Here is a 14,201-nt window from a genome sequence, read left to right on the forward strand (position 1 = left end):
CAGTACTAGAAAAACCATTCCCGGGGATTGTATAACGATCACTTTTGAGGACCCACGCATAGCGGACTATGTCTGCGCGTGGGAAGATATCACCTCAAATGGAGGAATTAAGATCAAGTCACTTTCCTTTTTTTATCCTTTTAGGCAAGTGGACCGCTTCATACAGGAGCAGGAGCCTCCCTGGTCTGTTCCATTCCCCAGGCAGGACGACCTACCAAACCCTAGATACCATGCTCCCCCTAACATATATGAGCCAGACTATTCCTGGCACACAGTAAGACAACGCCACCAGGGTGGACGATGGGACGATAGAAAACCCCACACGCAATGGCCCCCATTCAGAGGTCAATCCCAGTGGGATCCATGGCATAACATCCCGTTATACAATAGGTACAGTGGCCTAGAAATGGTCGACTGACCATCAACAGAGATCCCTCCAACCGAGCATCACGTATCCCTGTCACCACAGCTCCCTATTACTTTCTCAGATTCCAGAAACAAGGAATTCATAACCTCAATAGAAGAATCAAATGACGACTCTTCATCAATCACAGTACTTTACTGGAACACCGCAGGCCTCCGAAATAAAATCGAGGATGGATCTGCACAGAAGTTCCTAAACCCATATCAAATAATCTGCCTCCAAGAGACATGGTCACTAGAAGAACTACATCTACAAGGCTATAAAACCTTTTTCATTCCAGCATTAACCAGCCTAATGGGCAGACCGAAAGGCGGATTAATAATTTACATTGCAAACACCCTACCACTTAACAAAGTGGTTACACTCTCTCAGGATGCTACTCACCAAATCCTCTCACTAACCCTGGCAAATAAAGAAATAATCATCTTGACCAATCTATATAATAATTTACCAGAAGAAAACTTTATAACTCTCCTCACAACCCTATATGATAAATTAAAACAAGTTCATCACTGGAGATCTGTAAACAAGGCAACCAACCTAATCTGGGGAGGAGATTTTAATCTCCACCCCTGCACAGCGACCAACCTATTGTGCTGCGGGATAGTAGACGAATTTAATGTACCATTACCGCACTTTGCTCATAATAAACTGGGAAATGCTATTAACACTGTCCTATCGGACTTGGATCTGCACATTGCAAACCACCCGGAAGCAGACCCAAATAAATTCATCCCGACTTATGTGGGCAGAGGTCATCAAACCACAGTAGATTTTATACTCCTTTCCCCAAACCTTATGAACAAAGTTAAAGATTTTGGGGTCATTGCTAACCCCCTCAGCGATCACTCAGCCCTAACAATCAAGATCTCTATGCCATCCAACTCTTTCCATAAATTGGAGATGGCGACCACTCTCATACAGAACAAAATCCAGGTCGGTAAACATAACGGATTCACAATCAAATGGGCAAAAATTAATCCGCAGGATATAACGAAAAAACTAATAACTCGGACCTATCCAAATATTGTAAAATGCCTGGACCTTGCATCAAATCATAAGGAAGTTCTGACAAACTTTAAATCAATTTTAGATTCCATAAAGGACCTCCTCACCTCAAAACCAAAATCAAACCGTTCCACAAAACCAAAATGGTTTAATCATGATTGCACAGCTGCACTAACAAAATTAAAATCTGCATTACATAACAAACCGCGAAATACAGCTCAGATCAAACTCTTGAGGTGTCAATATATAGGGGAAAGAAAGTTGAGAACTGCCCAACTTAAGCAAAAACTATGGGATGACCTCCATAAAGGCGCAGTGTCAAAAAACAGCGAGCTTTTTTGGCGCACAGTCAGGACTCCATATCTCACGGAAACAGGTATCCCAAAAATAGAAGTCGCTATCGACGAAAATACATGGGTTTCTCACTTTGAAGTTATCTTCAAAAATACTTCACCAACAGAACAACTACCCCCAAAGGCCCAGTATCCCATCCTGGTCCCTTTTGACATCCCAGATCTCTTGGAGGCACTGCAGAACAGCAAACTTGGCAAGGCACCAGGACCCGATGGGGTCCCAGTGGACTTTTTTAAAAGCAACCTAGATCTTTGGGCCCCCATCCTAACTAGAGTCTGTATAGCGGCCGCGAATGAGGGAATCCTAACCTCTTGGACCAAATCAATAATGGTCCCCATATTCAAAAAGGGGCACCGCCAAGATGTAAAATGCTACCGGCCTATCTCACTGCTGGATTCGCTCGGGAAAGTAGTGGGGAGAGTGATCCTAGAGCGTCTCCAGCAGTGGAGTGAGGACCGGAGCATAGTCTCTGATATTCAATTTGGCTTCCGCGAGGGCTTTGGCACTCTAGAGCAGGTCCTTAACCTCACCCTAATAATGGGCAAATACACCCAGGCCATCCCAACTAAGATCTATATGGTCTTTGTCGACCTTTCCGCAGCTTTCGACTGTGTTTCACATGCAAAGCTGTGGAGGGTCCTAGCCCAATTAGGAGTAGATCCACCTCTCTTGGACTTTCTAAGAGAGCTCTATACCGGAGCAACGGCCAGAGTGCGCTTTGGCGTAAATGGAGAGCTGACGTCGCCGTTTAGCGTAGGGCGTGGGGTCAGGCAGGGATGCGTCCTGGCCCCCTTCCTCTTCTCACTCTATACCAATGGTCTGGAGGGGGAGATGTTGGAGGGGGCTCAGGACCTCCCACGCATAAACCGCCGCCTGATCCCAGCCCTGCTCTACGCGGATGACGCTGTTATCCTTGCACGAACACCCCGCGAACTCCAGAAAGCAGTGAGTAGGTACACGACCTTTATGGGTAACCTCGACCTAATGGTGAACGTGAAAAAAACGTTCGTAATGACAGCTGGTAGAGGCCAAAAAAGAATAAAACCCATACAGCTCAATAACCAAAAGCTTGAAGCTACCCCCCAATATCCCTATTTGGGGGTTATGATAGACGACCAACTTAGCTGGAAGCCAGCAGTGAACACAAGGGCACATTTGTTCAAGAGGTCAATCGCCGCCCTAACAACTTTTTCTCAGAGACTAGGTAAAAGGGCACCAGTGGAGCTCCTCAAGATCTACAACGCCAAATGTCAGGCTATCGCAACATACGGTGCGGGAGTCTGGGGTTACACCGACACTAGTCTTATCCAGAAGGCAGAAAACGCCTTTTTGAGATTCCTGCTAGCTACCCCCAAAGGCACCTCAATCTATGCAATGCATCTAGAACTAGGCATACCCTACATAGAGGACCTAACTAAAATAGAACCGCTGATGTTGTGGCGACGCATTTGGACGTCAGACAAAAACGCACTGACACAAGCTATCATTGCAGACTCAATGAACTTGGACAATTCCACAAAAATAAAGTGGCTCCTATATGTTAGAAACTTTTTTAATGATCTAGGCTTAGAGAACTATTACCTGGACCCGGTATCCATAACAGACATCTCGAAAAAAGACCTCAAACAGAAAGCATTAAGACATCTGGAATCTTTAAGACTTGCATCCAACTCATTAAAAACGGCAGTTATCCATGCAAATATGATTCAATTAGCCTATGACATTCACCCGTATCTGGCACTTCAAACATCAACCTACGAAAGAATGTTAATCACAAGATTCAGGCTAAACACCTTCTTTAGAATGGTTACCTTTCCGTCACAAAACTGTTGGAATGCCATTCTCCCGCCCTGTCCTTGTGATGGTTTATCAACACAGTCTAATCTGCATGTGATCCTGCTTTGCAAATTCCATCAAGCCCATAGAAAGATCTGGCTACTACCGATATTAAGATCTTGGGGGTTGAGACAATGCAGACCCGCTCTCTTAAGACTGCAAATGCTGGAAACGGAAAATGTCTGTTATTTTGTCAGTAGTTTCTTAAAATCCATTATGAAACATAGAAAGAACCTTTAAAAATCCTCGTCAAGTTCACTTTGAGCGGCTCTCTGCACATTCTTGTTTGACTCTTTTTTAACTGTGAAATGAATTTTATATGAAATAGTACGTAACATATGTATTTTTGTATTGTATGATATTTTTTGCTTCTTTTATGGTTTTTCCATTGTGAATAAGCCGAATAAAGATTTTATATATATATGTCCTACCTTTTATTATACAGCTTCCTACTCTATGACTCGATAGGCCTACCTTAGGAGCAACAAATGTAGTTCATGAAACAGAAGGTTCACAGATTTTGGAATTTGTATGTTCTATTCTGTATATAAAAATCAATATTGAATTGAAAGCATATTTTTAAAACTTTTTTGTACATCAATCACAAATTTTGGGGGTACCTCATAGTGTGTTAGAGTTTACTTAATTTCCGTGGATGCGGAATTATATTTTTGATTCCCTGATATTCCTCTTGTAGGCTCTCGAGGCAGAGTGCAACTCTCACAGAACTATATGTGAGAATGTGGTGAAGCAGGGCCAAGACCTGTGCCGTAGGGATGTTTCCAATGAGGGTGAAATCCAGAAGCGGACTAATAGCATCCAGAAGAAATGGAAGCGGTTACAAGACGAGGTGGCTAATCGCAAAACCCTTCTACATGTTGCAGCGCTAATAATGCAGGTATGTGAATGCAAATTGTGGACTGAAACTAAATTTTCCTTCACTCACAAAAATATAATTAAATGCTGGTCTTACGTTGGATAGTGTAACATCGACCATTACATCCCCCCTGTCTTGCAGAGGGCCACCACTTCTCCAGGGGACCAGATCATTTCTTGGTCTTGGACATCTGTGAGGTGGATAGCCAGCCCAATCTAAATTTAAGGGTACTTCAGCAAAGTATGACAACGAATAACATTTTTACATTTGCAACTATTACCATAAAATCTTGTTTTGCTATCTTTTATGTTATTACTGTAATTGCCAAATATGTATGGCAATTTTCCACACATTTCATCCTCTTCAGCATATTTTGAGTGACTGATGCACTGCAGCATTATCATCACACTGCTTCACATTATAGAAAGTTTATAACAGGGTTTCTCAACAAAAGCCTGGTGGCGTATCACTTATCTTTTCTGCCAGAAACCTAAATCCAGGGTCAGTGAATCAATGTTATTATTGCTTTGGGGTTATTATCACAAAATTTAGCACCAAAATGTAACTTAGGGCTACGAAAAAAAAAAATGTCTTCTCTTTTCTGAAGAGATTCTGGCAGGTCACTTTGTGCTGCCAGGAGATATCTTTTCAAATCTTGCACTTTCTTTTTATTAAATTGATATCAGCTTTTTAATCCAATTAGTTCAATTAAAGTGTGACAGAACATGGCCATTGTGCCATTGAAAGGAAGGATGTACTTGGCAGCACAAAAAAGAAATGTGTACTTTGCAGCACAAAATAATGTATACAGAACCTGAGAAGAGATAACATTTTCATCACATTTCTAATGATGAAATTATATGTTGCGTAATGCATACTAAATTTAGAAGGCTAGGAGGTGGAATAATGCTTGTAGGAAAGTAGGATCTGCTTTCATGGTTACCCCCACTTTTTGCTGGTGTTATTCTGTTTTCTGACTAGTTTGACTGAGCTCCTGCTAACCAGGACCCAAGTCACTGAGCTTCCTCCCTCAATATGGCAGTGGTAAGTACTTTGGTACCTTTACAATTGGCTACTGATGTACCCAGGTAAGTCCCTAGTATATGGTGGGGAACATCCATTACGACGCTGTGTTTACACCGCACTACCATTACAACACTGCTTTTACAACGCAAGTCGTTACCATGACCTGCGCTGGAGGGCGCTCTAGGCTAAGGAATAGTAGATTTACTATTCCAACACCTTCCCTACTGTACGTAGGCTGGTGTTGGAATAGTAAATCTTACTATTCCTAAGTCCAGCACCCTAGAACGCAAGTCGTGGTAACGACTTGCGTTGTAAAAGCAGCATTGTAATGGTAGTGCGGTGTAAACACTTCGTTGTATTGACATTCAACCGTATATGGTACTATGGTACCCAGGGCACAGGTAAACCAGGGGTCTCCCATGAACTGCAGCATGTATTATGCCACCCATGAGAGACCACACAAACTGGGCCATTGCAGCCTGTGTAAGTTGGTGCTATCACAATTAACGACAGAAATGTTTCCTTATATCTGAGGTCACTGCACTTAAAACCTATAAGTCACCCCTAAGGCAGGACTTTCAATATTAAAGGCAGGGTGCTAGGTTATTAGTGTAAAGGTGCCCTCCACGAGAAGGACACCCCCTAAAATCCCTGGAGTCGATTCTCTGGACATTGTAAATGCAGTCAGGCATTTAATACATATTAATACATATAGTACACATCAAGTCATTTACGAAATGTCTAACTATATATTGGCGGGAACTAAACTGGTCATGTTTGGTATCAAACATTTTTGAAATCCTACTCTAACATGGATTTGAGTGTTGGATGTAGGATCCCATGTATGGGGGTCTCCCCTAGGGTGCTTCCATGTGTCCCGGGACCAGCCTTTCAGGGTCTAACAGCAAGCTAGTGCTGCTGCCAACCACATACATAATTCTGCCCTCCTGCTACTGAGCTATGCTCAAGCAGGGGAAGGTACAACAATGTGTTCCCTGTCACAGGGAAGTGTGACCAGCTCCCAGGCAGGACTTAGTATATTGGGCAGGGGTAGGGGTACCTGCCAGCGCCGTCAGACTGCTTGGAAGGGCACATTTGATGCCCTCCTTGCATACTCCAGTTTTAGCCAGTACAGGGCTCCCGCTCTGGCGTGAAAATGGATAAAGGACATGGGAGTATCCTCCCCTCAGTCAAACCTCTCCTCTGGGAGGAAAGACCTTTGAATTGTCCCAACCCTTTCCATTGGGTACCTAAGGGCTTACCTGTGGGTGACTCTTCAGATTAGTTGTGGGACAAGATTCAAACCCAAAACCACTTCAACTTCGACCGTCTGGGCAACTTGGACTTCACCTGGAACCAAGACTGCACCAAGGAAGACTCCTGATGCTTTTGGTCTTGCTGTTCTACCAGTCTTCTGCGTCATATGTGCCTGTGCTTCATCCAGCTTCCTCTCCAGGCCTGTGGGCATCAAGGACACCGGAAGTAATCTCCCTTGGAGTGAAGGAGTCACTCCCCTGCATCTGCAGGCACCACAATGAAGCTGACCGGTCTGCTGCTCCTGAAGTCCTACAGACTCCGAAAGGCCCAGCAACACAAGCTGGACCTGTCCTCTCTGCAAGTTTGAGGCCAGTATCCCTCGTCGGAACAGCTGGAACAGACCTCCTGTGCACTGCGTCGACTTGCCTTTGCCAAAGTATGTTGACTCTGTCTTTCAGAGATCTTCGGGCTACAAGAAGCTCTAGCATCCAGCATCTCTTCCTGCCAAGATCTTGATCCTCACCCCATCCTCTGCACCATGGGCCTACATCTTTGGTGAGCTGCTCGAGGCCCTCTTGCGACTCTTGTGCCTTCGGCCTGTAAGACCTCTTGTGAGTCTTCTTTGGCTTCAGTGGGCTCACCTCCTGGCTCTGGATGTGCTCTGACTCTCCTGCAATTGGTGAGTCCCTTGTACCTTGATGGTTCCAATGCTGCATCTTTTTCGTTTACCAGGTCTATTTCTGCTGCCTAAGCTTGTTAGCGCTCCTGCTGGACACCGAACCCCTGGTTCTCTTCCAGGGGATCCTCATCAATAGTCATAAGCATTGGAATATTCCCGCCCATGTGCGGGACCCCGGAAACACTATATTATATGTGCCCCACATATATATATACACTCATATATATATATATACATATATATATATAAAACATGCAATAGCAGTCAAATCACATCAGAGCTGAAATATGCTGTGAAGAATTTCCACCATACATGAATAAAATGCATTAGAAACATGAGAAACAACACCAAAGATTGTTTAGAAACTGTTTTAATGCTTAGGCAGCAGTAGAAATTCTTATAACTCACTGAAAGCATAGAAAGCTCCCAGGCTGCATTGCAAATACACAGTCTAAAAAGACTGAAAAGCTAACCTGTAGCTGTATACAAAAAACTGACACCGTGCCTTTAAGGCACCCATGACCCCCGGTATCCCATCAAGCTTCAGGGGTGACAGTTAGGTCAGTTGTTCTTTCCGGCTCCTTCAGGAAGGATCCTGGTTACACAGCTCCACTAATTTCTGTTTTCTGACAGAAAATGACCTCTTTTTGAACAACTTTTTCTGCTTACTTTGACATTTTACATCTAGTCAAGAAAGAAACTGTCTTTTTAAGTCAGTTTAGTGAGCATTTTCAGCTGAGAATGCCTTCACTTTTTGACAAATGTCCTTCTTGTGGTAACAAGAAGGCAAAATCAGACAATCACGACGTTTGTATCCTGTGTCTGCCTGAAGAACATGATCCAGGCACCTGTCCTCACTGCGAGCACCTGTCAGGAAGAACTCTCAAAGACAGGGAGAGAATTCGCATCTATGGCCTGGCTCACAGGTCATCCAGAGGAAGATCTCCGGTGAAGAAGGGTTCCAAGAAGGCTAGAACATCTTCAAAAGAGAAGTCTTCCCACCCTTCAGCTTGATAAGCGTGGCTCAAATCCACCCGAGTGACTTACAGCACTCACCTATTATTCCCAATAATAAGTCAGCCGGACAGTCGATAAGAATAAAAAACAATTAGTTTTATTAGGCCATACGCTCCCATATGAGAGGGCCCTGTTCGACCTCACCCCTAAGAGTGCGCCGAGAAGGACTGACTCCCGTCATTACAGTAACACATTATAATGCGAAAAAGCATAGTAAGGCACGCCCATTTGTGGAAAAGTACTGAACCCCTGAGATGGTGAACAATGGTCTCATACAGTAGGCATCTGCACCTGGGATTGCAACATTCTCCTATCAGCCCCCAAGGACATGGAGCCAGGCTTGAGCATCTCCAACACATGAGAACAGAGTGATAAGGAGTTTTGCTGGTAGTTTCAGTCACAGTGGGCCGAGAAGTAAAAACTGCTGACATGTGGAATATTCCTATTCCTACGGGAGGGGGAATGAGCGAGTGCAACTCGCACAAATAGGGGAAGGCATCAAAATGGTGGCACACAGGCTAAGCTAAGAACACTGGAATAATGTCACACGCATAAATGAATAACTAACAGAAAAGTATAAACGTAAATGCATAAATGAATATATCAGTAGTTAGACACATTCTGCTAACTCATAAACATAATGTATTCAGTGGGCGGGCATGGATGAATGAAACCTATCAGACCCTCCTTTTAGCAGACTGTGGCTAACTTTATTAACCAAAAGGAGAGCCTTTACATCTAATTCTAAGGGCCAGCATAACATATTAATCAAGAACATCATCATCGATAAGCATCAACCAGCGGGGATCATAAAGTTCAAGATCATTGGAAACAGGGAATTGTTTCGACCTATTTTTAGAAGCTTGTATGTTACTGGCACACATAGTGCAGCAAGGAGGAAGGCAGTACACGCAAAGGCAACATGTCAGAAGGACACCAACTACTCCTACTAAACCCATCAGTATTTTCCAACCCCAGGAGGAGAAAACACCCCACAACCATGTCTGCAAGGACCAGGTACCCGTGTCCTGATGGAGTTCGGCTGCCAACCTATGGAGTTTCTGTACAGCTAAATTAACCGTCGGGGTGGAGTCAGGGATGTACACGCAGCAAGAGGTCCAGATGACGCGACAAGCTCCACCCCTATCTGCAAGGATGACGTCCAGCACCATCCTATTTTGGATCGTGAATAATCTCATACCCTGCATCTCAAGAGACATATTTGCTGCAATGTCAGCCTCCGTAGTCACCACCCTTTCCATCACCCTCGACAGACGCCTAATGGCTCTACTATTAAAGATAGGACCCCAGAATGGTAACAAACCCTTCGAGAAGTCTGTGAATTGTTGCCCAGAAGTGTCAGTCTGATCAACGTCCTCCACCTGGAGGTCCCTCCTTTTACGCAGTCCTTCCATGACGGCAAACCTTCGGTGAGTTTTATGATAATCTGAAGGTGCCACATAAACAGGTGGGAGTAAATACACCAAGTAACATGTCCCACCCCAACCCTCAGGCAACCACAAATACCCATTATCTCCACATACAAAATAGATATTCGGGGGGGTAACCATTGAAGGACTGAGGGGCAGACGAATCGAGGCAGTCACATTGCAAAGGCTGTCACCCACTTTAATCGGACCCCTACCCTGAATACAGAAGTAAGGTGAGGGCCCTACTGTCGCTAGGGGTACCAGAGAATTACTAGTACTATTCGCTGAGGGGGGATGTCTATATGCTAGGGAAGAGTTCAACTGTAGAAAACTCTCTCGCACTTTGTCAGTGTCATTAGGCATCGTAAATCGTTCTATCTTTTTCGAACAGGTCTCGAGGAATTTTTGGTCAAAACGTCCATCAGTATACAACCGTCCAAGGGATGAAGGGGGCAGAGGGCGTACTCGCATTGTCAGTGTGGACCCACTACCAGGGAGTCGTGGGGACAGAGAATCAGGCTGCTGAAAGAACTTTACCATGCCTATCAGGGTATACCAGCCCACACAGCTATTCACAGGAGTCAATTGAAGTGCCAGTAACCTGTCCTTTTTATATGCAGCAGAAGGAAGCAACCCGCATACCCAACAGTCTGTCACATTGTACACAGCATATGCATGATGCAAAGTTTTTATGAAAACATTATCACGATAGCCCTTTCTCATACATTGTTCACCGTAGTCAACAGTTATCATATTATGCCCTGGCAAAGTAGAGAGAGTAGGAACCAGCTTGTGGACAGGGTAAGCTTCATCCAGAAAGAACAATATTCCAAGTATTATCAAAAATATGACAAGGAACACCACAATAGCCACAATTTTTCCTTTTCGCGGCAGAGCATGCCATGGGGAATCAGGTTCAGATCTGCGAGGGGCAGCAAAGGGCTGTTCCTCCTCAGGGATAGGACGACCAAAGGGATACATGTCTCCGAATGAACGGGCCAAGTGACACCCTAAAAGTTCAAAACACTAGGGGCTCTACTAAAAGTTCCAGACACTCCAAAACCGGCCAGAGGGGTGCTTCGCCCTTCAAAGGGCTCTTCTCCCTATGTCCGTTAAAGCCTCATAGGCAGGCTTTTCAGTCTCGCAAACCCTAATCCCTCGACGGAGTCGCACAACTACAGCAACTCAGGAGCACTGAACTTGGGCCCACACACACACCTCTAGCGTCCCGCTCAGCAATGTCTCAAGAGTGCACCAGGGCTCTTTCAACAGTCCATCCCTATCTCTAAGCTAACCTGTTCAAAATAGTCCACTTCTAATCCCTATCTCAGCCCTTCTTCCAGTGCTCAGCTCTTTCGCCTCTCCTTTCTGGGCCACAAGTTATAGCGAGTGCTCCCTCGCACTTCAGGATCTGTGAACAGAATTGGTGAATCACTTTCAAAAGGGGTGGCTTCCGTTGTTTGTGCTCTGCGACCAAAAGGAGCGTCGCTACTTGTACTCAGGGCTGGCCCCTGCGCGCTCTCGTTGTTCTCCCCCTCTATCAGTAAAGCATCAGAGAAGGGAATATATCTAGGCATACGCTCGGTCTCGTGATCTGCTATGCCACCTCGGATCCACGCATCATAAGGTAGAGGTAGAGGAACCTTTTTCACGTGGGAGGCGTGCGTCCACGCCTTCCGGCCCTCCACTCGAAGTGCGGTGCGGGTGGTGAGGAGCACCAACTTTGGTTCGGACCATCTAGGCTCCAGACAGGACTTCCGCTGGTATTTCTTCACCACGACCCAGTCCCCTGGGTGGATGTCGTGGCCCGGCCCCTCAGGCAACGGCTTCAGTGTGTCTGCTACCTGCTGATGAATAGAAAGAAGGTCTTTAGTCAAAGCATACAGATAATCTGTCAACAAAGGATATTCAATCTCTGAGAAACATTTGGGTCTAGGGACACCCCACACGTTGGCGGGCCTGCCAAATATAACCTCATGGGGAGAAACTCCTGTCTTAGAATTCACTGTTACTCTTGTGGAAAGTAAGGCAAGGGGAAGCGCGTCTGGCCAACGCAGCCCCGTACTCTCCTGTATCTTGGCCATTTTTAACTTCAAGGTACCGTTGAATCTTTCAACCAAACCCGCCGCCTGTGGATGTTGGGCTGCGTGGAATTTTTGAGAGATTTGTAAGCCCTTACAGATCTGTTTCATCAGTTCAGCATTGAAGGACATTCCGTTATCGCTCCAGATCACCCTGGGTAAACCGAACCTACTGAAGTACTCTTTGATCAACATCTTAGCTGTCGATATGGCTGTACAGTCCTTTGTTGGAAAAGCCTCCACCCACCTACTGAATGAGCATACCACCACAAGGACATATTTTAGGTTGTTCACCCTCTCCATTTCAATGTAATCCATCTGGATCACTTCAAAAGGGTAGGATGGAGGTGCGAAATTGCCTACAGGGACGGGGGTTCCCTTGCCAGGATTATGTCTTAAGCAAACCATACACTGTTGTACCAAATGTGTCGCCACCCTGGAAATGTTCCTATTACTCCACACCGGATCTAATAATTTACATATTCCCTTTGTACTTATATGAGCTGGTCCATGTGCCATCGTCACTACTGGGAGAACATATGCATTCGGGAGCAACCATCGTCGTTTGTCTGACACATCCGTCCAACACTCATTCGAGTCCAACCGTCCCCCTCCATCCTTCCATTGTTCCAACTCTTCCTGGGTTGCTTTCTCTTGTATGTTCCGCACACTCTGTACAGTGTCTTCAAACATGTTAATGTCTGGTACCCACCTAGCTGGTCCTGCCACGAACATTCGCGGAAGTTTTGTCCTAGCACTTTCTTTAGCTGTTTGATCTGCAAATGCATTCCCTCGTCCTACATCATCCACCACTGCCTTGTGTGCACTACACTTAATCACGGCCAATCGGTTGGGAAGTGTCAAAGCTGTCAACAGTCGTAATCTCAATGGGCCATTTTGAATTTTCTGCCCATGTGATGTCAAAAATCCCCTCTCCGCCCACAGTCTCCCATAACTATGAGCCACGCCAAAGGCGTATTGGCTGTCTGTGTAAATGTTCACCGCCAATCCTTCACTTAATTCACACGCTCGCATCAATGCTATTATCTCTGCAGCCTGAGCTGAATTGTACGGGACTCTAGAAGTCTCTACCACTGTTTTCAAAGTCGTGACTGCATATGCTGCAGTTGTGGTACCATCTGCTAGTTTAAAACAGGACCCATCAACATACAGCTCCCCATCAGGATCATCTAGGGGCTTATCCGTCAAATCTACTCTTCCTTTTGTTTCCTCTTCTGTCCGAAACAAGCAATCATGGACCTCATCGTCTTTTTCATCTGAAGGGAGAGGTAACAACGTGGCTGGGTTCAGGGTGGCACATCTTTTTATCGTTACATGTGGGTCAAATAATGTCATCTCATAACCCGTTAGACGAGCACTAGTTAAATGCTGCGTCTGTGTCCTGTTTAGCAAAATGTCCACGGCATGTGGTACCATTACTGTGAGGGGTGAGCCCAGTACGAGCCCTGCCGATTGTCTTATCGAGACCGCAGCAGCCGCTGTAGCCCTTAGACAGCTCGGCAGTGCTCTTGCCACGTTGTCAAGCATAGCAGAGAAGTAAGCACAAGGTCTCTGTTTCCCGCCAAAACTCTGAGTTAGGACAGACAGCGCGCAACCTTCCGCCTCGTGCACGTAAAGTACAAAGGGCTTCTGGTAATCGGGTGTTCCCAAGACAGGTGCAGAACATAAAGCAGTTTTTAATGACTCAAACGCTTCCTGACATGCTGGAGTCCAAGGTAGGGGTTCGCGCACTTCTTTAGTAGTCAGATACAGAAGGGGTTTTGTTAGTAAAGCATAATTAGGTATCCACTGGCGACAGTACGATGTTATGCCCAAAAATGCGCGCACCTCTCGCTGCGTGTTAGGTATAGCCATGTTAGTTATCGCCTTGATGCGCTCCGGCGTCAGCCTTCTCCCCTCATTCGATAGGAGATGACCGAGGTAGGTAACCTCCTGTCGACAGTATTGGAATTTAGGAAGAGACACCTTGTGTCCCTTACAGGCCAAATGATGCAACAATTTAACAGTAGACTCACGGCATCCATCCTCTGTATCTGAGGCAATGAGAATATCATCGACATACTGCAACAAGACATTCCCCTGTGGGAGCTCCAAATCATCCAACTGTGCTTTCAGAGCTTGACTGTAAATACTGGGACTTTCCGTATAACCTTGGGGAATTCTACAAAATCTAAAACTGCGGCCAGCCAAT

At 45.4% G+C, this 14,201-nt stretch overlaps 1 protein-coding gene across 2 annotated transcripts in view; it reads left to right on the forward strand.

Moving 5' to 3' along the window:
- The window catches only part of SPTBN5 (spectrin beta, non-erythrocytic 5), a 2,054,098-nt gene that overhangs the window by 201,205 nt on the left and 1,838,692 nt on the right, over positions 1-14,201 (forward strand). For both annotated transcript variants that reach the window (XM_078659643.1, XM_078659644.1), the window contains exon 11: positions 4,320-4,520. In XM_078659643.1, coding sequence (XP_078515769.1) covers positions 4,320-4,520 — 201 coding nt within the window. The remainder of the gene's footprint in view (positions 1-4,319; positions 4,521-14,201) is intronic.

The sequence above is a fragment of the Lissotriton helveticus genome, chromosome 9, assembly GCF_964261635.1.
Source record: "Lissotriton helveticus chromosome 9, aLisHel1.1, whole genome shotgun sequence".
Taxonomy (NCBI): Eukaryota; Metazoa; Chordata; class Amphibia; order Caudata; family Salamandridae; genus Lissotriton; species Lissotriton helveticus.